The 25,278-nt window shown below is 46.6% G+C and overlaps 1 protein-coding gene across 1 annotated transcript; it reads right to left on the bottom strand.

The window, feature by feature from the left end:
• Window positions 1-550: 550 nt before the first annotated feature.
• On the bottom strand, window positions 551-5,814 carry HRH3 (histamine receptor H3). Its single transcript, XM_024199036.2, has 3 exons — window positions 5,568-5,814; window positions 2,781-2,947; window positions 551-1,432 (listed from the first exon to the last, which is right to left on the bottom strand). Exons 1-3 carry the CDS (start codon window positions 5,812-5,814, stop codon window positions 551-553), a joined length of 1,296 nt encoding a protein of 431 aa, XP_024054804.2.
• Window positions 5,815-25,278: the final 19,464 nt, after the last annotated feature.

Below are 25,278 nucleotides of genomic sequence, written 5' to 3'. Positions count from 1 at the left end.
CCACCTCACCTTACATGTGCGTCTTCTCCAGGGTCCAGGCACCTAATTAGTGGAGTCACGTCTGTGCGGCTCCACTAATTAGGTGGGTGGCCCTTCATTCTCTTGTGTGCAGCCGCCCAGGCACCCACCTTAGAGGGAACTATCCGCGGACCACCTGAACGGAGCTTGTGGACCACTGGTGGTCCACAGACCACAGTTTGAGAACCTCTGGGTTAAACTATATATTACTTACCGTGGGCAAGATTAGATTTACATTTTGGGCTTCTTTTTTATAAGAAGTACCAATCCCATGTTGGCTGGCTAGGTGGCAGTAGAGCTCTTCTGTGCATGTGTAGGGGGGTGAACACAGACATAGGTGCCATGGGATTAACACACATCTGTCCATTCAGCCCATTTCTGTCCCTGCAGAGAGAGCATGAGAAGTTAATACTGAACACCCTTGCCCCCCGAAAGTGCTATCATCACATTCTTCACAGGAAATGAACTACTATGGTTTTGCCAAATATGACAAAGCGATAAGACAGCTCCTCAAATACATGGCTGGATTGACTCACTTCCAGCAGTGTTGGAGGGAATTGTGAGGTTGGATCTTTAACTTCTTGGGGCACAGGAGTTTAATGAAAGCTCTTCTAAAACTGTAGTGGCAGAGGGGATACAGGACAGGGTTAACAGCAGAGTTGATCCACAGGAGCCAGAAGGAAGTCTCGTACCAGTAATCAGGGATGCAGTGGCCATGGCAAGCAGCTCGGATGATCATGAGCAGGGTGTATGGTGCCCAGCAAAGCCCAAAAATGCTCACTATAACTGCCAGTGATTTTGCCACCTTCTTGTCTCTGGAGAGCCTGAAACGCTGTGTGATGCTCTGGGAGACCATCTTCATCCGTTTCTCTAAAGACATGGTAGACGCTGAGTGTTTATAGCTCCTCTTGTTGAACGACTTTGATTTCCCACTATAGGGCCCGGAGCTCTGTGAGTCTTTCACACTCTGACTGGCATTGGCAGCTGCTTGTTGTGTTTCACATTTAGGAAGGTCTAGGGTTTGGGCTGCCTCTTTCTGGTCCCACTTACAGCATTTCAGGGAAAGCTTTCCTTCCGGACTCATTTCCAGCTCCTCCATGAACGACTGGCTCTGTACTTCGTGGAAGATATCGAGGCGGATTTTGGTGCGTTTCTGAATGTTCAGGTAAATGCTCAAGTTGAAAAACAATACACTGATGAAGGGGGTGAAAAACTCCAGTGTGGAGGCCGTCATGAGAAAATACCAGTTGTAGAAAAATTCAGCATAGCATTCCCCATCAGGTATGATGCTCTGGCCTGTTACGTATTCCCAGCTGATAATTGCAGGTCCATAGAGCAGGAAAGCTAAGACCCACACCATTACCATCTTCAGCACTGCTTGCTTGGTATTACCTTGCTGAGCTCGGTATGTGACCTGGAGGGGAAAAATCTTTTCTTAGATATGACCAAATACATTAACTGGCTTAGACTGTTTTACAAACTGTAAAATTTCTGGCAAAGTTGCTATACAATATCTCTGCAGTGTATCAAATCCATGTGCTGGAGACAGCAGACCCAATCACTAGATAAATCACACTCCCACAGAGAAAAGCTAGGACCTGGTCCTTTAACTCCAAATCAAACTTGGCTCATGATTGGCTTAGAACAGTCCTGAACTGAGTCAGTACATTTCAGGGAGATATTCACCTTTTATGTCAATGAATCATTCTTGATACATAGCTCAGCCCAAATTTGATATCTGCTTTTTAACCCCATTTCATAGATGGGTAAAATGAGGCAGACAGAGATTATTTGTCCAAGACTGCACCCTGAGTCAGTGGTAGAGCTGGGAATAGAATCCAGGGAGCCTCAATGTCTAGTCCGCTGCCCCAGCCACATGCCTATGCTCTCCCTGAATGCACTTTGAAATTGTTAGAGGGGCCCACGCCAAACTCCTGTGTCCAATACATGTGAGCTTTGTTGCAATTTGGCCCTGGATTGCTGAACTTTATGCATTGGGCCCCTCTGTAGATATTTTGTACTGTACTTGTCAAATATCAGAAGGGTAGCCATGTTAGTCTGGATCTGTAAAAAGCGACAAAGAGTCCTGTGGCACCTTATAGACTAAAAGATGTATTGGAGCATAAGCTTTCATGGGTGAATACCAACTTCGTCAGATGCATGAGATGCATCTACCCACGAAAGCTTATGCTCCAATACGTCTGTTAGTCTATAAGGTGCCACCGGACTCTTTGTCGCTTTGTACTGTACTTGGAACCCTTCTAGCCTGTGAGTTGCTGTTCCCCTCCTATAAGGTGCTGAGCACCCTCAATTCCCATTGTAATAATTGTGCATTTAGGACATTTGGCACCTTGCAAGATTCCACTGCAACCTGTGAGCCAGTTCCTGAGTGAGACTGACTGTAACTCCCACTGAAATCAGTTTGTTTAATCTGGAAATAACCATTGCAAGTTGGTAATAAACTGTTTACCTCACTTGGATTGACTGGCTGTCACTCAAACACCTTCACAGTCAGCGTTTGAGGGACAATCTGCTTCCTGGGTTCTGAACCTCAAAGGATTTGATTGTTTAAAAAAAACCACACACCTGAAGTCAAGGTTTGCAAGTGAATTGTATGTTTCCCAGGAATTTTTCTTTCCCATCACCAGACTAAAAGATTCATAATTTCCCAAGGAATCAAACAGCTTTTATTTAGCACAGATGACTCGAGACAATAAAGTGAGGGGGAAGGCTTTTCTCATCTCTGACATGTCAGTACTTACCGCTCTTGTCACAGAGAGGAATCTGTCATAGCTAATCAGTACAATGTTGAAGACTGACGAGGTGCAGAGCAGATAATCAATTACCAGCCAGAGCTTGCAGAAGCTTTTCCCAAAGGCCCATCTTCCTGTCAGCACATAGGGCACATACAAGGGAATGCAAAAGGCACCTGCAATGAGAGGTGTTTATATTTGAAAGGGCTTCTGCACCATGCGCAGGGGCTTGAAAAAAGTAACTCAAATGAATGCTGAGAATAACTGTTGGTGTATGTGATGTCATTTGCAAGTCTGCTCAGTGGCCTTGGATGGCCATGTTGTGTATGGGCCAGGTTGTGGCTGGTGTTGGTTGGGTCACAGTTAGTGATTTCCCGGTGAGAGTCTCTTCAAAAGCTAATCATGTGACACATCAGCAGCAGCATAGGCTGGAAAGATAGAAAGGAGCCCACTAGGTGAGAATTCTGGCCCACGAACATCCAGGCTGTGATTTTCAAAGCGGCCCAAGGGATTTGGGGCCTGGATCCTCAAAGACATTGGTGCCTAGCTCCCATTGATTTCAGGGGGAGATAGGCACCTAAATACCTTTGAGGATCTGGGCTTTGGCTGCATGACTCCTATGAAAATTAATGGGAGTTGGGTGCCCACATGCCTCAGGAAAAGCTTGAAATCTGAGTTTTAAAGGAAAGCTGTAAAGCAAGGTAACAATTTGGTTTTTTACCCATTACTGCCTCACGGCGATGCATAAAGAGAGCTTCCCAGCTCTTCCTTTAAAAATCAAAGCTTCCTTGGCTTGTATTTTGACCGGAGCTCCTCTTTGCTGGAGGACCCAGGTCAGTTCTTTTGGAGGGGCTCAACAGTGTTCTCATCTGAAGGCCTGATCCTACAAAAGCTTACACAAGTGAATTTTCGTGGGTGGCTAGTTGACTCCAGTGCATGTGTGTTTGCAGAACTAGGTACTCGGGTTGCAACCTGAGCTGCTGTTTTCTCTGCTCCCTAAATGAAGGGGAGGGGAAGATGAGTACCCTCTCCCTGCAACTGGCACACAGGGAAAGCTGAATCTCAACTTACTGCCTTATCACAGTTAACATATCCAAACCCGCCAATGATTTTGCCCAAATTCTCCAGCAACATGCCAGAAGTGAGGGCTTGATAGTTCTGTCAAAATACAAATTGATTTTGAAAACAATCACTGAGCACATCTGTGTATCAAAGAAGCAGGGAAAGACTGAATCGAGGTTTTCCTGGGCTTTGCAGCTTAGCTCTAAACCAGGGGATGGTCAGAGGCACTACCTAATTTGTCTAACATTCTGAACCACATAGAAGCACAGTTCAGTAACTCTGGCTTCCTATTTTTGCATATGATACATTAATAATGTCCTTGCTGATCAGTGTGACTGTGACAGAAAAAAACGGTTCTTGTGTCTCCGAAGTGTAAGTCTGAAGGGTGGTGGGTGGCCGGCTGGCTGGCTGTGTCTAGAAGCTAAAGCAATCTCTCACCGGTTTGATGGCCTATAATCCTTCTGGGGAGTTGGGACCATTATCCATTCGGAGCTAAACATCAATAAAGAAATCCACACCGTTCCTCCTGCTTAATCCCCCTCCCACGAAGATGCGTGTCGCAGCTACTAATCTTTGGCTCAGGGGATTGGTCAAGGCTGCATTCAGAGCCGATCTGAACTCAGCCCTTTGCTTTCAGCTTCACAAAACCCGGCTCTCTGACTTAGCCAGAGAAATGGGACGGGGCGCCCTTCTCCTTTAGTGAGGCATGCAACTTGTTCTCCAAACATCTGGCTAGCTACAAGTCTGCGCGGTTACTTCCACTGCACATGCATCACCACTAAATAACCCCTTGCAAGACAAGAAAAAAAGAAACAAGTGCTCAGTTCCTGTAGTGCTCATTTTGCTGTCCACCCCCCCGGACGTAACTAACAGAACAAATCTCCTTGGGCTCTTGTTTTTCTTTTAACAATGCACGTCTCACCGAGTAGCATGCCCTGGTGGCCGGCCTGATATCAATGTTGCCATGTTAACTGGGCATCACCAAACGTGTAAATACCGTGTTTCCCCGAAAGTAAGACATCCCCCCAAAATAAGACCTACTTCCAGTTTTGCCTCTCGCTGTAATATAAGGCATCCTCCGAAAATAAGACCTCCCCGCTAATAAGGCCACCCCGGAATATAAGTATGCTTCTTCATGGAAAAATAAGACCTCCCCTGAAAATAAGACCTAGCGCATCTTTGGGAGCAAAAATTAATATAAGACACTGTCTTATTTTCGGGGAAACAGGGTAACTGGACTTCAAACTGCATCTGCTTTCCAGAATAGACTGCAGAGGCAAGTACGTGTGCCGTGTAAAAGGTCTCTGCCTTCGCGATCGGTGTGTACAGCCGTCTCTAGAGTATGTTGTGGAAAGAAGCTGCGGTGGTAGATCATTTCCATTTGAAGTCCAGTACTCAGAAAGGGGAAATAACCCATGGTTGATATTGCCCACATTATTACAGTGACATTTGTTCTGATGTTTGAAACCGGTTAGCTCTGGGTGACCACCCTTTGCAAGGGAACAGCGGGAGCTCACGCATTTGCCAAGCTTGCCCGGAAGACCATTTTGACCTGAGCCCCAGGGAAATGACTGGACCAAGTCCCCTATTTCTCTCTGGAGTGGCTGATATCGCAGCCCCGAAAATAAAGCCCAGCTACTGGGATCTTTGAAACACACACAACTTTCAGCCCAGCGGGGAAATCTGTGTCCGACCAAGCTGGGTGGGAAAAGTGAAACCGACGTGGTACTTTACCTACTAGGAAATCTGAGATGGCCAGGTTGAGGAGGAAGTAATTGTTCTGGGTCCGCAGGCTGGAGTCCACCACGAAGGCCAGCAGGACCAGCGCGTTCCCAACCACGGTGGCCACGATCAGCACAGCCATGAGCACGGCCAAGGTGATGGTCCACGTGGCCCCGAACCTGCCCAGCAGCTGGTCCCCGGCTCCTTTGCCTTCAGCCGCCGAGGCGTTGAGGGGCCAGTCTTGCAGGCTGCTGTCCATTTCAGCACCACGCCGCTCAGCGACTCAGGCGGCAGCGCCGGTCCGCACCATCCCGGCGGCGGGGGCTGATCCAGCTTGCCCACGGGGCCTGATTCTTGGGCAGAGTCACACGCAGCCCAATAGGCAGCGGCGGCTGCCTTGTTCCCCCCCCTTCTCTGGAGCCCCTGAGAGGCATCAGCCAGAAGGAACCAAAGCGCTTCTGCCCGCAGCGCTCCGCTTGCAGGGACGGGGAAGGAGCAAAGGGGGCTCACTCCCGAGGGGTTAGTACCCGATCTCTCTCCGCGCCTACTGCACCGGGATGGGCTCGGTGCCCGCCGCTCCCCTGAGTGGCTTCGTAATGCTCTGACCAGCCTAAATCCGTGCGCTCCCGCTGGCTGCCGAGTCCCGAAGCGCGGCGTGGTTGGAGGAGCAGGCGGTGGGAGGCAGGAATCACACCGCAGTCACTCTGGGTTAGCGACGCGCTGCTTCCAGTGTAAACGCGCCGCTGCTTCTGCAGAGCCGAGGACCCAGCGAGAGGCCACGCGGTCATTGGCCGGAGTGTTCAGCCACTCCGGCCAGCTGTTTCCCCCTCTTTCCGACTCCGTGTCCCTGGCTCTGAGGAGACAATGCCGAGAGCTTGGCTTCTGTGCTCGGAGGAAACAACTGGCCCCGTTTTCATGAGGAACGGATCCAGGCTTAGAAATAATTCACTAAGAATTTGGAGGATCAGTGACACTGGACATCCTATCTGACCCTTCCCACTCACCGTGGTTGAGTCCCACAGGGTCCCACACTGTAAATATAGGGAATCGAGCAAACAGTAGGAGACAGGTACCTGCCAGGGTGTAGTAAACACCACGGGTTTAATGGGATGCTCCGTATTCAATATGCGTAGGAATTGCTGTACCAGATCAGACTTATGGTCCCTCCAGTACAGTATCCTTTTTCTGACAGTGGCTATCATCTGTTTCAGAGGAAGGTGCAAGAAGGCTGGACAATTATGGAATAACTTGCCCCTCTCAGTTAAGTGGTTCTCTAATGCCCCGAAGCAGGAGGGTTTATAACCCTTCTAATGTTTTAAATCCAACCGAATGTAAATGTGGATGTCCACAATAGCCACAGAAAGATCCCATGTTGTTTTGAATCCCCAGAAAGATCTCGTGTTGGTTTGAATCCCACCATGCTCTTGGCCACAATGACATGTAGTGTCAATGAGAACCATCCATCCTGATTCTTCTCTTAATTAGGTGTAAATCAGGAGTAACTCCTCTGGAATTAGTAGAATTAGCCACTAAAGCATTACCCACACAGCAGGAGAGAAGGACATTAAGTTTCCTGTGATACTGGATGCTCCATTGTTGGCTATTCTCAATCTTTCTAAAACCAAGTTTGGAACATTCTTAGAAGGTCCGTTTTCATTAGAAAGATAGAAGCTTAATGCTTCATCATTCCTCCAGGTTACACTTTTCACTTTATAATAAGAATAATCTTTACTCTGCTAGTGTCTACTATATGGTATCTTCATCCCAGAAGAATCACCAAGTACAGTAAAACCTATTTGCAGAGGATCTGATCCAGTTCCCATTGGGAGTCTTTCCATTGACTTCAGTGGGGAATTGGATTGAGCCCACTAAAATGCAGCCACCTCTGAGGGAGAGGATGCCAGCCAGAGAGGCAACTACTATGCTGCAGAGGAGGCAGGAAATGATTGGCTGAGGGCCCTGGACAAACACTTATTCTATAGAAAAATTCTTAACTATGAAATATTATGTAAATTGTTAGAGAATAGCGATGAAGGACTAAGACTAGAAAACATTGTGAACCCTAAAACATGCATGATTCTAATGCTGTAGGAGACTTGTGGAATTCTCATAACTCAAAAACATATTTTCACATAGTGATGGCTGGCAGAGTTCACCTGGGAACCCACCACCACCTTATTAGCAGTGGTTGATCTTGCTGGGAAAGGACTAAGGGGATTCTGCTGACACTGTGACTCATTGCTTTGCCTGGATATAATGAAGGTGGAAGTAGCTCTCTGAAGAAAGGAGATCAAGGGTGTGGGCTGAGCAGTCTTGAGGGAGGAACCCTTTGGAGCAATCAAACCTAGGAAGAAGGTTCAAGCTGATCTTAATGGCCCCAGTCCAGCACAGAACTTAATTATGTGTTTCACTTTAACATTACTGGGACTATCTGCATGCTTAAATTCTTTATTGGGTCACAGCTTATGTTACAGGATTGTTTTCTGCATTTAAAAAACAAACTGGACGATAAAGTTTGGACTTTGCATACTATGTGGATTGTATTTGAAGAACAGATTGGGAAAGGCAGCTCAAAGATATTAGACAAAACATCTTCAATGCTCATGAGTGAACAAAATGTTCTGCTTCTGTTTCTTCCTGGGGTCTGCAGTAGTGAGAGAAGCTTCCCCATATGTATAGGAAATAATGATTCAACTCAGTACCACAAAGCCTGGGAACAGAAGTGTTCTGCCCAGAGTCATTTCACAGTTCTGTCAGAGGATGTCACTGTGTGCTTGTCACCACCAGCACAAGAAACTGAATAAATCAGATTAACAGCAAAGCGGGAAAAATACAGAGAAAATGCACCATATGTGAGATAAAAATATTGCTACCTGAAATAGTCCAGAACCGCAGATGAAGGTGGCTATTTGTGCATTAGTTAGACTCTGAATAACTTCATGCATGACTACAGGGAAGCTATGAGGAGACCAGATTTAAAGATAAGTTTGACTGAATATCAGTATGTTCCAATAGATCTGCTGCTATATTTAGAACAGGGGATCGCCTTTTCAATGCTGGATGTTATATTGGCACTAATGTGAGTGGATCTTCAGATTCCTATGAGTGTTTGATCATAAACTGTTTAATGAACAAGCAGGACAGCTTCACTTTGCTGCCATTTGAGGGGTCATATTATTCGTCACTTGTAAATATTCAGGCAGCCACTGGGTATTCATGAAAATGTTTACGATCTCCTAAAGATTCTGGGTCTGTAAATGCATTATTAATGATCTGTTATTAGTTATTCACTATTGACCATTCATCACTTGGTGTTCTCCTGCTCACAAATTTTCCATCATCCAATCAGGAAGCAGAAACAGTACCTGGTGATTAAGGTAATTTAAGCTGGTTGAAATGATTTGCAAATTGAAATATGGCCTAAATTCTTAATGTCTATGGCTAACCCTGACTAATTCTCCCTGCAGTATTAATTACATGACAGTTGCCATAGTAGAGCAGACTATCAGTGTAGTTCAGTATCTTGCCCTAGCAATGACCTCTATCTCCTACTTCAGAGAAAGGTAAGAAATGCCTTAAAATGTGCTTGGGACAACTGTGAAATATCTTGGCAGTAGGGAAAAAAAATCCCTCCTGCCCCCCACAAGTGATCAGATTAAACCCTGAAGCATGAGGGTTAATAGAACTTCTAGCTTTCTGACCTACCTGCCCATCTAGTGCATATCATAGACATGTACATATAGGGTGAAATTCAACACTGTTCAGAAGGTCCATGCTGGTCCTATGCATGATTTAAGTGCCACTTAGGCCTTTGGGGCTTATATACCACTTAAGTCCCACGTAGGCTCAAGGGTCCAAAGTGGGATTTAAGGGATGCATAGGGCCTTCCTTGTGTGGGCTTTCTGCACAGTGGTAGATTTCACCAATAAATATTTAACCTCGTTAAATAAATTTCCCTAGGTGGTGAGTTCCACAGGTTGAAGAATTATTTTATACTTCTATCCATTTTGAATTTGCTACCCTGTCAGATGGGCATGAGCCCTAACTCAGATAGCAACTCCCCTGAGCTCAGTTCTCATTCTGGATATGAGCTTTGCAGCTGGCACCTATTTTTAAAGAGGATGCAAATGTAATGTGTGTGCCCTTTAAGACTGCTTTACACTAAAAGTGCAGTGTAGACAAGCCCCTAAGCCCTCTTACACTTGAAAGTTATTTTGGATCAAGGTAGGGTATGAATTTAAAGTGCTGGAAATAAGAAGGTCCATCTAGGGAGCTATTAAGGAATAGCTACTGCAGTTAATTTACCCATGTAGACAAGCCCTTAGTATAAATGAGAAACGGCTTCCCAACTCCCCTGATTTTTAGGGAAGTTAAACATTGCATGTAGCAACTGGCCCCTATCTTTAGACTGGGACAAATCAAAGTCCTGGATCCAACCCCCAAACTTTGAGAGTGTTTGGACCAACATACTGATCCCAGATCTGTGGCTTAGGCCCATGTCTAAATTTTAGTTTCATTGAACACTGCTGTTCTTCCCTCACTGTTTGGTAGTGACAACCATGGGCCTTTGGGGTTGTGGTTGGGAACCTGTAGTCATGCACTCTCATAGTTTTGTACATAGCTTATTGCCATCAGCCTCTCTGTTTCCTCTGTTTTCTGTATTCATTCCTACATCCTGCAGGGACTAATTTTAAGTTGCCTTTGACATGCTTCCTCTGCTCAGCATCAGTCATGTTCATGATCTCTGCTGTGACTTGCACACAGACATATGTGCTGGGCATGGCAGGCACTGCAGTTGATCTTGTGCTTAACACAATTCCCGTTCAGATAAAAAAGTGACGACTGATTATCCTCTGAGGCAGTGTTGATTATTCATCCTGCTTATCCATCCTTCCTAGTGGAAATCTCTTCTCCCCTCCAGGGCTGATTCTTTGATAGTGCTTCTTATTCTTCCTGTTTCCAGTGTTTAGCATCTTGGAGTCCCATTTAATCCCCAGCTTTCTGCTGAGTCTCCTAGATAATATTTTTATTTGGGCATAAGTTTTTGTGGGCTAAAACCACTTCATCAGATGAAGTGGGTTTTAGCCCACAGAAACTTATGCCCAAATAAATTTGTTAGTCTCTAAGGTGCCACAAGGACTCCTCATTGTTTTTGCTGATACAGACTAACACGGCTACCACTCTGAAACCTAGATAATATTGTTGTCATATTTCAGAGTAGCAGCCGTGTTAGTCTGTATCTGCAAAAAGAACAGGAGTACTTGTGGCACCTTGGAGACTAACAAATTTATTTGAGCATAAGCTTTTGTGGGCTACAGCCCACTTCTTCAGATATGTTCCATTCTATGCATCTGATGAAGTGGGCTGTAGCCCACGAAAGCTTATGCTCAAATAAATTTGTTAGTCTCTAAGGTGCCACAAGTACTCCTGTTCTTATTGTTGTCATAGTATCACTTGAGGAAGCCATTCAGGTTACAGGCTCTATGCATTCATGCATACCAGGTTTCTGAGCCCAACATACATGCCTCTATTGCATCTCGGTGCTGTTTGTTATCTCCTTCATTTATTTGCAATTCATGAAGACTTCTGGCAGAATGTTTACCAGTGCTAAGGTGTCAGATGCAGAGATGGGTTCATGCTGTGAAACCTGTCTGCAGAATCTCAATATCCCAAATTAAGCATCTGAGATTTTGTTAGGTTCGTTAAAAAGATAGGGACCAGCTAAGAAATTCAGATCCAAGGTTTTGGGTTGTGATCATCTTTAGGATCCAATAAAATATTCTTGTGGTGTTCATTGGCTTCAAGTGGAACTTATATCATATCATATTTATACAATCTACTTAGACTTTATTCATTGAGAGACCCTTTTTCCTTCTGAGGAATAGATAAGGGACTGTTCCTAAAGTCCAGACAGCATCATGTTTGCCCTGAGATATCTATTATGCACAATAATCATAGAGCAGAAAGGCATCTCTTGTTATCTTGACAGCTCAAGTATTGTTGTTTAAATGGACAGCTTCTCCTACAATATGATAGCCCTGCTTTGATCACTAAAACCACTTCTGATTTCATCTTAGTATGCATATTCTCCAGGCAGTTTTTCTTAAAGAATGTGTGAGCTGAAACCTCTCGCACTCACCTACCCATCACAACCCAAACAATTAGAAATGGGGCTGAACCAAAATTCTTGATCCAAACAACCCCAAACTTTGCAGTGTGGGGAAGTAACGGAACTGGGTCAGAACTTTGCAGCTTAACTTCATCCCTATATTTTATTCCATTTTCAGAGGGCTTGTCCACACTTAAAAGTGCTTATTCTGGTATAGCTTATTCCAATTAGGGAATCAAAATAAGCTCTGTGGGTATGAGGCACCTTTATACCAATATAACTGCATCCACACTGGCATAACGGTGTCAGGAAAAATCACACCCCTAACCAACATAGTTATATCAGTAAAACTGTAGACGAGTGTAATGTAGTCCAGCCTCTAGTGATGGTGTCTTTTCCCCCTTCATGAATGAAGAAATGGGAGAGACCTTCAAACAGAGATTGAAATTCCTCCTATTCCTGAAGTAACGGAACCCAGAGCAGTATATAAACTGAACATGGCTCTAAAAAAGGCAGCTGCTCCAAATTAGTACAGGTAAAAGTAAAGCGGTTCTCTCCGAAAAGCTTTCAGCATTCCTTTCATTAGTGAGTTCACACGTTGGCTTGCTGATTTATTAAACAGGCGGAAGTGGGATTGAAGCAAGTAAGGGGCATGATGTTGACTTCATTTGAGCACTGCCTGCCACTCTAAATTCATCTGTTGTTAAATGTTCATAGAACTAAACTTTGTTGCCAATTTTAAAATGGTTTCCAGTTTTATGGTGTTTGGCTTGTTACAAACAAGCATGGGATCACAGCCAATCAAACTCAATATCTGGCAGTTGGGAGTAGCCAATACCAAAACTATGGGACACATTGAATGAGTGAAAGTGTGCCCCAGGTCAGAGTGGGAGAAACTTGTTGCCATTATTTAAAGTTGAAGCAGTCCTCTAGAAAATGCCTGGTGAAGGCAGTGCTCATTATAATAAACCAGTGGAAACCCTCTCTCTGCCATAGACACAGACGGCCGAAGAGGTAGGGAAAATGCAGTAGTTCGGTTGTGTGGGAGGAGGATCTCAGAAGTGTTTGCTGGGAGGGCAACCCTCTTGTCTGCTACAGAGCTGGGCTCCATGGGAGGAGCACACAGAGCCATCGGGTGATGGGAAAGGAGTAGGGTGTGGAGAGTGGATCTGTGACTAAGTGGATCCACCAGCCAACCTTTCCCCTTCTGTGCAATAGGGCAGGGGAAGGGATGGTCCTGCTGGTTCAGTAGCTTTAGAGGCTATTGCAGCCGTAAGGCTGCAGTAGCAATGTCTGTACAACTCTGCTGCAGCTCTATAGCCTGGGGAAGGCAAGATTCTGGCCTGCCCAGCAGAACTCCCCTGTGTGTATAGCCTTGTTATTTGGGCTGTGCACAGGAAGTGGGATTTGGTCCAATAATCGTAATTGCATTTATACAGTGAGCACCTGCTGATGTGCTTGGAGCCCTGTACAACATCCTGAAACCAATGTAATGTACATGAGAATCGTACTTTCAAAGGCCTATAAAGATGTTCTTGGCGTCACTCTCCTTGATGAGTGTCTTCCCTTCCTCTAACTACGAGTCTGATCCTGCAAACCCTTGCTCATTTGAAGAGTCCCCTGCTGCTGTGGCACTACTCAGGTGATTAATGGTGTGCAGGATTGGGCCCTGAGTGTAAACCACATGGACGGTAAGCCACAAAGCACATTTTGTTTAGAGCAGAGCCATCTCTGCTCAAAACAAAAGAGAGGGGTTCCCCTTGCGATGAGTGAGCTGTAGTTTTACTGTTCCTTATCTGTCTCCTGAGAAGTTGGGGTGTGTGTGAAGCAAACTTTAGAGCAAGAGATGGTTAAAAGAAAACACCTGTGCTTCTTTCGCTAGTGGTCGGAGTTCAAACTACAATGGCACCTGCACAAGTAGTTATGAATCCCATCCTGTTTTTTATTTCTCTTTCTTCCTATTTCAAACAACGAGCTATTTTGCCCTTCGTCGTTGTCTGAACTTACTTGGTTCTAAGAACTTCAGACATCTCGGCAGCCATCTGAACAAGCCATCAGCCACATGCTAAGGAGCACGTGTGACTGGAATAGGTTAGAGCACTCCCAGAGCTACAGCAGAATGAGAAGCCAAGAGGAACCTTATAGTTGCAGCTTTGCCAGGCCATTGTGCTTCTGCTCCTGCACAAACAGAGAATCAAAACGTGAAAAAGAGTCTTTTAAATATACCATCGGAGAATAGGATGAAACAGGAGGAAATGCTACAGGAACATTTCCCTTTATGTTACAGCCTTTTCCAGAGAAATGCCTATTGTTGAATGTGTTTCCCTATTAAAAAGATGGCTGATGAGCACAGAGCTTTTAAGATTTATTAGGATTGAAAAATTGTAAGGGAAACAGTATGACAATCCAAACATTGATGGAACGCAATGAAATCAGCCATTGGACACGCTTCATTCTCTGCTTCAACCAGGTGTCAGAACAACTTCTATTAGCGTCAGAATGCGTTTCTTCCTTGCCAAGTTCCAAGATACTCTATACAGTAAGGTTAATACTTGACAAATATGGCAATGACAAGAGCAGCCCTTCATGAAATATAACAAACTTCTCTGTGGGTTTTCAAAATTATGATGTCCCATGTTGTGAGTCTAAGAACAGCATTTACCTGTATGCATCGAACCAGCACCTCCCACAGAGCCGCAGATGTAACATGCAGCAACGCACAGTGGTATGACCCACATATGCCTAATCAGGAATATAGAACTCTGCATCATAGCAGCCAGTTAGTTTCATGGGAAGAAGGATCAGGTGACGGTAACTATGTTTTGAAGAGGAGGCAACTGGGGGGATCCTAGCTATGAAGAACCAAAGAGTTCAGGACACTTAAACTTCTCCATCCCCAACAGACTAGTGTGTATGAGTTGAATTCGAATGGGAGGATTCCTACAGCAGCAGTAGATACACTGAGCAGAAGAAGTTGAGGTGTAGGGTGTTGCTGTAGAAAACAATGGTGAAAGCCACAGACATCCGGAAAAAAAAAAAAGATCCTAGTTTTGGCTGTAACCTGAAAAATCTGGACACAAAAAAATGTCAAGCACAGAAAGATTGTGTTTGGGTTTGAGCCCGATCTAAAGCCCATTGAAGTCCACTAGGAACCTTTCCTTTGATGTCAGTGGGCTTGGGATCATGCCTTTTGGAAACTAAGTCTTTAAAATTACAAATCAACTTGTCTTCAGGTAGGGTCACGCTTCTTGTTTCTTGCAAACAAACTGCGCTGTTATCTCTCTGGAGCAGGCAAAGTCCACAGGACAGGAAGTGCTAGGATGTGAGATGGTTCTTAATGGGGAAATACTGAACAGTATTTAAACCACTAGTCAAGGCCAGGTCAGCTCTGCACTTTTAAATGCACAGTTTAGAGCATAACAACAGTAACAATAATATCCTCTGTGCCGCCATCTATTTGGAAGGATTTTGTGTCAGCCGCTAAGCCCAACAATGTTCTCAAAAAGGGAAGGCAAGGTCTGAATAACAAAGCATAGGGGCCACTTCTTGCTGCTGAAAACATTGCCCGATTCAGGTAACCATGCTGAGGGAGCAAACTTCCCATTTCTATTTAAACCGTTTCTAGTTACACCAGTTATTCCACTTAGGAGCCATTTAAAAAAGCAGAGCTGGGCTTAGATGTCTGGTACTCCAAGTGAAGCTAAGCTATGTGTGTTAGAGGCTAAATAGGGGAGTTTTATCAGGACTAAATAGATGCTGATCTCAGAAGATTTTGCTCTCATGCTGATGTAAGAATGCAGCAACTTCACTGATGTCCGTGGAGTTACTCGGGATTTACACTGCTGTAAGCAGGAGCAGAATCTGTCACTCAAGGTTTAATACAAAGTTCACAAAATCCAATGTCACTCAACAGTTAGGGGGCTGCAGTTTAACTCCCACATATGTAATTGAAAGTTTTCTTTAGTACCAGTAGAAAGTACGTATGGGAAAAGTCTTGCAAATGTCACCTTCCCACCTTCCTGCTGGTTCTGATACCACAGGGGCCCCGGAGCAGGGAGCTTATTGGTAGCCTCATAAAATATTTAAAGGACTTCCTGAACTAATTAAGCATATTATTTGCTATATTTACTCACGTATCTCTTATACATATGAAAGTTTAACTCAGATTAATTTATTGCTGCCAATCAAATCTGTGGGCCAAATTCTCATCTCACATACAGTGGTGCAACCCTATTGACCTATACCAGCATATACCATATGAGAGGACCATTAGGCACTTGCTATACAGGTTGAATTTGAGATGGAAATAGAGGAGCAATATGCCAACAATCCAGAGGTCTATGTGAAACAAGTTGATGAGAATCTATCTAGTTCCTAGTGGACAGCTATCTACATTGCAAAATCCACCATCCTTGCTGGCAGTCACAGCAAGAATGAACATGGAAACTGAGCTCCCTTCTTCATACACACAGAGGTGGTCTCTGCAGATCAGGAATGCGGTGCAGAGCTGAGGTGGTGACCAGAAGCCTGCATTGCCATCTATTCTGTAGATAAACAAAGGACTGAAGTCTCCAGGGCTGTCAATTCAGTACATTTCTGTGAACAGGGTGACTTACTCCTTGAAGTGCCTGAGACCAGCCCACCTTACTTACAAAACAGGCACACCTGGGAAGGATCACTTGCTCCCCCTATAAAAGAGCAGTAGGGCACGCCAAAGGGATTGCAGAGCTCTCTAAGTGAGAAAGCAAGTAAGCTAGCTCAGGAGGTGGTTTCCCTGCTACCCAGGATATAGACCCCACACTGTGGTGACCAGGAAGGGGTTATTAGACCAGCCAGTTACCTCCTCAGCTGTGACTAACTGGCAGATTAACCACAGCTGGGATACAAGGCTGCAGCTCCAGCTGAACAGGCTCTCTGCTAAAGGGTCTGGGAGCTACCCTGAGAAAGCTGCATGGAGAACTGAACCTCCAGGGAGAGAGGACTGGAGAATGGACTTCTGCAACAGGTGCCTGCAAATAGGCCAAGGTAGGAAGCTGCCCAGGGAATCAGTGAGGGAGTGTAAGAAATGAACCCTAGCTGTTTAGTGCAAGGGCCTTGGGCTGGAACCCAGGGGGAGGTGTGGGTCTGGGTTCCCTACCCCCTGCAGAGTGGGAAGTGGAAACCTTGAGAGTAAAGAAGCAAGGACTATTGTGGTAGGACTGAGAGCAAAGACCTGGTGTAGGGGCAGTGAACTGTAGGCTTTTTGTTTTCCTTTCCTGTTCACCTGGAAGGGGTGTGACTCCAAGCAGCCTGTCTGGAGGGCTGGAGGCCAAGAAAGAACAGATTGCTGGGTGGGCTGAGCTGTGCCTGACAGACAGAGGGGCTGTTATGCTGTGCCCAGCTATGAGAGGGCCAGCCCCCCCAGTGAGTGAAACTCTGACAACTTACCTAGGTTGGGGGGGAGGGGAAAGAGTTTGAACCCCCTGCTGGCTCTGGTTATATCTTTGAGCTGAGTATTTACACTAGGAATAGGCTACGATCTTTACTGCAGCCAGGAAGGGGTTAACTGATGCTTCATGGACCCAGCCCTGGTTTGGATTCTCTCTTAGTGTGGAGGCTCTTAAACCATTTCAGGAATGGACAATAACATGCCTTTCAAATTCCACTCTGGGGATAAGCTGCTACTGAGGCATGTGACTTGTGGGTGACGTCTGAGTCTGCAGACACATTGGTCTAAATCCTGAAGTCCTTACTCTGCTCACAGGCTAACCTCTCGGCATAGACTTAAAGATTTCACCCACTGTTAACTTGTGCTCCCCCAGAGCTGGATGCTGATGGAGCCTAATTAATCTGGTTGAATTAAGAGTCTTAAACTGGCTTAATGTTACTGTCAGTGGGTAAGCTGAGCCTTAAGTCCCATATTACCCCAACTTGGACCTGTGCTTGGGTCCCTTCCAATCTTTCACAGAGTGTGACTGAAAGCCAGGCCTGCCAGGGAATAAAAGGCAGCGTGTTCTCATGGGGTAAGAGCTGTCAGGAGGAGCTGTTTCCTGGAAGCCCTTCCAGGAGCCACAGTCCCCAGGGCTGGACTAGTGCTGTCTCTTTGCTGACAGAGCCTGGGAAGAACGGTGTGAAAACAGGCCAGGGAACGGCCTGAGAGGAGGCCTAGAGGGGAGATACAAAAGGAGCCTAAGGAGGTGGTTGTGTATGGGGGTGCCCGGGGAGAAGCCCTGGTTAGTGACAGGCACTGTAGGTAATAGCCAAAAGAAAGGATGGAGCCGGGGTAATCCTTGTTGAGTAGACTGCTGCCCACAATTTAGGGCTGGAGGCTGTAGTGGAAGATGGGTACAGGTCCCTCTAGTGCAATGAGGGAGGTGGTGTGGAAACCCCTGGACTGAGGGGGGAAAGGCCTGTTGCTGTCACGGGAGTGCTGAACAATTATTTGTTTTGCCCCAGAGGGGGAGGGCAAAATGCTAATAAACTCTGAATCCGCTGCCCTGTTGGAAAGGGAACTGAAGGAACATGGAGGTTGTGGGTGCTCCCTGACACTGGACAATCCTGGTGCTGCTGTGACCACTGCCTTTGCACCCCTCCCCCGGCAGAGTAGTGCTGTGGGCTTTAGTCCCTGGACTGCAGCCGAGATCTTTTATAAAACATGTCTTATAATTACAGGGATCCCTCCTGTCTTCTGAACCAGCATGCAGGTTAGATGGTAGTCACTAAAGAGGCTGCTCGATGTAATTATCAAATACCCGCAGGAGCTCAGAGTGGCCATGCAGCTCAATAGGACTTACCCTGATTGATTGTTCTTGGTATGTCTACACTGCAATGAAACCGCAGCAGCTGGCTGGCCCATGCCCGCTGACTTGGGCTCGGGCTGGGGGGCAGTGTCGATGTTCAGACTGTAGCTTGGGCTTTGGGACTCTGAGCGGGGAGGGTTCCCGAGCCATGGTTCCAGCCTGAGCCTGAACCTCTACACTGCAATTTTATAGCCCTGCAGCTGTGGCCCGAGCCCAAGTCAGCCGACGTTTGGAAAATGACAGTCAATGAGCGCTTAGGGCTCATTAGCAAAGCAAATTTCTACTATGAGAAAAAACACTCCTATGTAGTATTAAAATGTCTCTTATTTCAATCCCTGCTGATTCCTTATCTCTTCCACCCCTCAGTGATTCGCTCTGTGACCCTGGCTTCATGCCTTGCATCTCTTCTCCGAGGGCAAAACCGCTTGGGGGGGTGGGTGGGTGTGTATGTGTGTGTGTGAGACTGTAACCAAGTCCCTTTCCATTCCCTGCTCGGAACATGAACAGCCCCTTATTCTCTTCCGTCGTCCGAACCCATTTAGCTTAAAAACCAAGCCCTGGCCAACCAGGGATTTTCCTGCCTGCTAGCTTCTCTAAAGAAGCCCCTTTCTCAACCAGCTAATGACAATACAAAGCCTGCCCTTAGATCTATCTAATAAAGGCAGATGGATAATGATTTCATTGAGCCTCTGCCTGGCTAATGGATTCTTTTCTATTAGCTATTGCTCTGTGTCATGATCTTTGATTCCTCATCTAATCAGACTTTCCTTTGATGTTTATTGCATGGTGGCCAAGACTGATACAGAGAATACCAGGTATCTAGCTACAAAAACATGCTAGAGAGGAAATAACAGGCAGCTTGGAAACCTCAGCTCAATGCAGGCAAAGCCAGCACTACTTACCGAATATTCTAGTCCATGTTGATTGATACTTTCTTCTGGTTTCCTAGAAGCCCTCCTTTCCCTGGGAACAACACATCCCCTGCTTGCTGTGAAGTAATGATAGCCCTGTTGGCCAGCAGGGGATGCTGCTGTAAAGAGCAACCAAATTCCTCTTTCTCTAGACACTGCACAAGCCACCTCTGACTTACTTGTGTTTGGATTGAAGTGCACCTTTCTGGGGAGGGGGAAGTTCCATGTGGGGGGGCAGAGAGGAGTTCCATGTCCCTCTATCGGAAGTATGTTATTTAAGAGCCACGGAGCATCCAGAAACGCCCTTTTTACCTTCAATGTGCATCAGCTAGCACACAATGACATGGTTTTTCACACTAAGAATCCTCCCCACACCAGGTCTTCCTAGAAGGCCTGTACCTTCCCTCTCGCCCACTCCAGATTTTTAAGACTCCTGGGCCCCACGGACTGAGCTCTTCTGACAATCTGGCTCGGAGTTAATGCTCCACTGATATGCTGCACCCTTGGCCTAGATTTCATTGACTGATTGGGCTGATACAAAGAGGCAGAATTTCTATTATTAAGCCAGCTCCAGGCAGGGGTGATGGTAACCCAGAGAGAAGCCTGTGTGCAGTAAGGGGCCCCTAGGTGGAAACAGAAGCTAGGTGTTGCCTTGCCACATGACCTCTGGCTGTGAGAGGAGGCAGCTGACTCTTAGGGTATGTCTACACTACGGGATTACTCCGAATTTACAGAATTCGATTTTTGGCAACAGATTGTATAAAGTTGAGTGAATGCGGCCACACTAAGCAAATTAATTCGGCGGAGTGCATCCATGTACCGAGGCAAGCGTCGACTTCCTAAGTGTTGCACTGTGGGTAGCTATCCCATAGTTCCTGTGGTCTCCCCCGCCCATTGGAATTCTGGGATGAGATCCCAATGCCTGATGGGGCAAAAAACATTGTCACGGGTGGTTCTGGGTACAGCCTCCCCCCGCCCCCCCCCCCCCCCGTGAAAGCAACGGCAGACAACTGTTTCACACCTTTTTTTCCTGGGTGAACTGTGCAGATGCCATACCATGGCAAGCATGGAGCCCGCTCAGCTCAAGACCGCAGTCATGAACATTGTAAACACCTCACGCATTACTGTGCAGTTTATGATGAACCAGAACCTGAAAAACCAGGCAAGGAGGAGGTGGCAGCGCGGCGATGAGAGTGATGAGAACATGGACACAGAATTCTCTCAAACCGCAGGCCCCGGCGCTTTGGAGATTATGCTGTTAATGGGGCAGGTTCTAGCCGTGGAACGCCGATTCTGTGCCCGGGAAACAAGCACAGACTGGTGGGACCACATAGTGTTGCAGGTGTGGGACGATTTCCAGTGGCTGCAAAACTTTTGCTTGTGTAAGGGCACTTTCATGGAACTTTGTGACTTGCTTTCCCCTGCCCTGAAGCGCCAGAATACCAAGATGAGAGCAGCCCTCACAGTTGAGAAGCGAGTGGCGATAGCCCTGTGGAAGCTTGCAACGCCAGACAGCTACCAGTCAGTCGGTAATCAATTTGGAGTGGGCAAATCTACTGTGGGGGCTGCTGTAATGCAAATAGCCAAAGCAATCACTGAGCTGCTGCTACCAAAGGTAGTGACACTGGGAAATGTGCAGGTCATAGTGGATGGCTTTGCTGCAATGGGATTCCCTAACTGTGGTGGGGCGATAGATGGAACCCATATCCCTATCTTGGCACTGGAGCACCAGGGCCCAGCCAGTACATTTCAATGGTGCTGCAAGCACTGGTGGATCACAAGGGACGTTTCACCAACATCAACGTGGGATGGCCGGGAAGGATTCATAATGCTCGCGTCTTCAGGAACACTAGTCTGTTTAAATGGCTGCAGCAAGGGATTTACTTCCCAGACCAGAAAATAACCGTGGGGGATGTTGACATGCCTATAGTTATCCTTGGGGACCCAGCCTACCCCTTAATGCCATGGCTCATGAAGCCATACGCAGGCAGCCTGGACAGTAGTCAGGAGCTGTTCAACTACAGGCTGAGCAAGTGCAGAGTGGTGGTAGAAACTGACTCGCTCAGACCTCAGCCAAACCAATATTCCCATTGTTATTGCTGCTTGCTGTGTGCGCCACAATCTGTGAGAGTAAGGGGGAGATGTTTATGGCAGGGTGGGAGGCTGAGGCAAATCGCCTGGCCGCTGATTACGCGCAGCCAGACACCAGGGCGATTAGAAGAGCACACCAGGAAGCGCTGCACATCAGATAAGCTTTGAAAACCAGTTTCATGACTGGCCAGACTACGGTGTGAAAGTTCTGTTTTTCTCCTTGATGAATGACTCATTCCCTGTAAGCAACCCACCCTCCCCCTTCAATCATAGCTTGCTTTCAAAGGAAATAAAGTCACTATGGTTTAAAAATCATGTATTCTTTATTAATTATAAAAAGAGGGAGAGAACTGACAAGGTAGCCCGGGTGGGGTTGGGGAGGATGGAAGGAAAAGGCCAGGTCAAAATAATGATAGCCTTTTGCTTGGGCTGTCCACTGGGGTGGAGTGGCAGGGTGCACGGAGCCTTCCCCCCCCCCCCGCATTCTTGGGCGTCTAGGTGAGGAGGCTATGGAACTTGGGGAGCGGGGAGGGCGGTTATACAGGGGCTGCAGCGGCACTCTGTGATCCTGCTGCCATTCCTGAAGCTCCATCAGACGCCAGAGCATGTCCGTTTGCTCACACAGCAGCCCCAGCGTTGCATCCCGCCACCTCTCATCTCAAGCATCCCTCCTCTCCTCACGTTCGTCCCTCCTGGCCTCACGTGCATCCCTCACGTTCACTGGCAGCTTTCCTGTACTGTGATACTGTGTCCTTCCACTCATTCAGATGAGCTTTCATTGTGGGTCGATTCCATGATCTCAGAGAACATTTCGTCTCGTGTCCATTTTTTTTTTCGCTGCCTTATCTGAGATAGCCTTCTGGATGGAGGAGGGAGGCTTGAAAAATTTGCAGCTGCGGGAGGGGGAAAAAAGGGAGAAATCTATTTAAAAAGATACAGTTTACAGAACAATGCTTATACTCTTATACGATGAACAACACTATTCACGTTACATAGCACATGTGATTTCGGTACAAGGTCGCATTTTGCATCTTAATATTGAGTGCCTGCAGCTTTGGTGTTAAAGATCACAGACGCAGGTCCGGGAAACAGAATTTGGCTTGCATGCAGCCATGGTAAGCCATTGTCTTTCAGCTTCTGCACCCTTCATAAAAGCAGCGCCCTCCTTTCCCACATACTAAGCAAAGCCTGTTGAGTGCTGCGGTTTTCGTGTTAACCAGCAGCAGCAGAAACCAAACTAGATCCCTGCTAGCCAAATGTGAACAGCTGAGCGCCAATGGGGCCCTCCCCACCCCACCACTTGGCTAACTGCAGGAAAGGATTTCTTTTCAGCCACAGGCAAACAGCCCAGTAGGAACGGCTACCTCTGAATGTCCCCTTAATTAAATTCCCATATTTTAACAAGGTTACCATGAACGATATCACTCTCCTGAGGATAACACAGAGATAAAGAACGGATGTTGCTTCAATGCCAGCAAACACCGGAACCATACTCTGCCAGGCTTTGTCATGCAATGATGCCAGATTACTTGCTACTAGCATGGCGTGGTCAAGTGTCCTACCATAGAGGACGGAATAAGGCTACCCTGCCCAGAAACCTTCTGCAAAGGCTTTTGGAGTACCTCCAGGAGAGCTTCATGGAGATGTCCCTGGAGGATTTCTGCTCCATCTCCAGACACGTTAACAGACTTTTCCAGTAGCTGTACTGGCTGTGAATGCATCCCAAGTCCTCAGGGCAAATTAATAATTAAAAAACGCTTGCTTTTAAATCAGGTTTTATATTTACAAAGGTCCATTCACCAGAGGTCCCTTCCATGGCCTCATTGTCTGGGATACCGCCTTGGGAGGGTACTTCAGTCAGGCTGAGAAAAAGATCCTGGCTGTTGGGGAGAATGGTGTGCTATGTGCTCTCCACAAGCTCCTCCTCCTCCTCTTCCCCGTCCGCAAAATCCTCAGGCATGAATGAGAGTAACCCCTCATTGGAATCCACAGTCAGGGGTGGGGTAGTGGTGGCGGCCCCCGCCCCCCAGAATTACATGCAGCTCAGCGTAGAAGCGGCATGTCTGCAGCTCTGCTCGGGATCGTCCGTTTGCTGCTTTAGTTTTCTGGTACGCTTGTCTGAGCTCCTTAACTTTCACGCGGCACTGTAGTGAGTCCCTATTGTGGCATCTCTCCATCATGCCCTTTGAGATTTTTTTTTTTCCAAATGTTTTGGCATTTCGTCTTTTGGACCGTAGTTCTGCTAGCACGGAATCGCCTTCCCCATACAGCGATCAGATCCAGTACCTCCTGTACAGTCCATGCTGGAGCTCTTTTTCAATTCTCGGACTGCATGGTTACCTGTACTGAGGAGCTCTCCACGCTGGGCAAACAGGAAATGAAATTCAAAAGTTCGCGGGGCTTTTCCTGTCTACCTGGCCAGTGCATCCGAGTTCAGACCGCTGTCCAGAGCGGTCACAATGGTGCACTGTGGGATAGCTCCCAGAGGCCAATACCTTTGAATTGCATCCACACTAACCCTAATTCGAACCGGCAATGTCGATTTCAGCACTACTCCCCTCGTTGGGGAGGAGTACAGAAATCGATTTTAAGAGCCCTTTATGTCAAAGTAAATGGCTTCGTTGTGTGGACGGGTGCAGGGTTAATTCGATTGAATGCTGCTAAATTCGACCTAAACTCGTAGTGTAGACCAGACGTTACTCTGGTGTAAAATGCATGGTACTCAGTCTACATTAGAGGCTAGCTCTGGAGCAGCTACGCTGGTGGCTGAAATCTGAGTGCTGCGGGAAAGGCCTAAGAAGACATATTTGCCATGCTTGGTAACATGTCAGTCCAATTGCTTTGCAAACATTTAAGTATCTCAACCAGCTCAAAAAGTTTGCCCCCATTTTCGTAGCCAATCTGCTAGTCCATTGGTCAGGCCACAGTACACTATGCTGCCATGTTGGGGATCTGGGTTTGGAAGTGACTGTTGACCTCCTCCCTCGGTCAGGCTGGGGGTGGTCTGGAGATAACATGCCTAGGGCTGCTTATTTTCCTTCTTCCCCTGAATGACCAGTCATGGGACAGCACTGCTGTCTGAAAAGAGACTGTTTGAATCTGTGGTGTGATGAAGGGACTGAATTAGACGCACATCCTAGGAGAGCAAAGGCATTTTCCAGTGGCACCTGTCCCTTCCATTAAAAAGGAAAGGAGACTCTTTCACAGCCTGCATACCACTTTCTCCCTGGTCCAATATTTAATGCAGTAGGCAAGGTGAAGGCAGCGAATGCAAACATTAAAATGTATGGCGTTATTCCATGGCCAGTCATCAGTGATGCCAGCCACCCATTGTAAAGATTGTGGCCATTATAAACAAGTTCCACTTATTTTGTCATTTCGCTTATGTCTCCGCTCCGTCAGCGCTGTGTGGAACATTGCCTATTAGTAGTGAATGGTGAGGTGGAAATAATTCCCCACTTGTCTCTTTTGTTCTTCTTTTCTTTCTTCCACAGGACACATGAGACAAGGGCAGGCTTGGAATTAATATCATACAGACACAAAACTCAGGTGCACAATTTACATTGGCTGCATCAGCTAATGAAGGCTGGATCAGTGTCAGGCTGGTAAAGAATTCCTTTGGCTTGATAAGTCATTTGGGAAATAGAAGAGAATAGCCTGGGTTGGAATCAGTCGAAGACCTGCTTCTTGATTGATATCAAGCCAGAGAATTTGAAAGCAATATCTCATGGCCCTGGGGCAGCCTTCAAAGGCCCATTTGGCAATTATGAAAATGCAAGTTTTTCTGTTGCTGCAGAACTGATGAGGGCCAGGAGAGGCAGGGAGTCGCTGTC

The sequence above is a fragment of the Terrapene carolina genome, unplaced genomic scaffold, assembly GCF_002925995.2.
Source record: "Terrapene carolina triunguis isolate 2854851 unplaced genomic scaffold, T_m_triunguis-2.0 Scaffold130, whole genome shotgun sequence".
Lineage (NCBI taxonomy): Eukaryota > Metazoa > Chordata > Testudines > Emydidae > Terrapene > Terrapene triunguis.
Note: the sequence above shows the minus strand (reverse complement) of the source record. Positions and strands in the feature narration are given on the sequence as shown.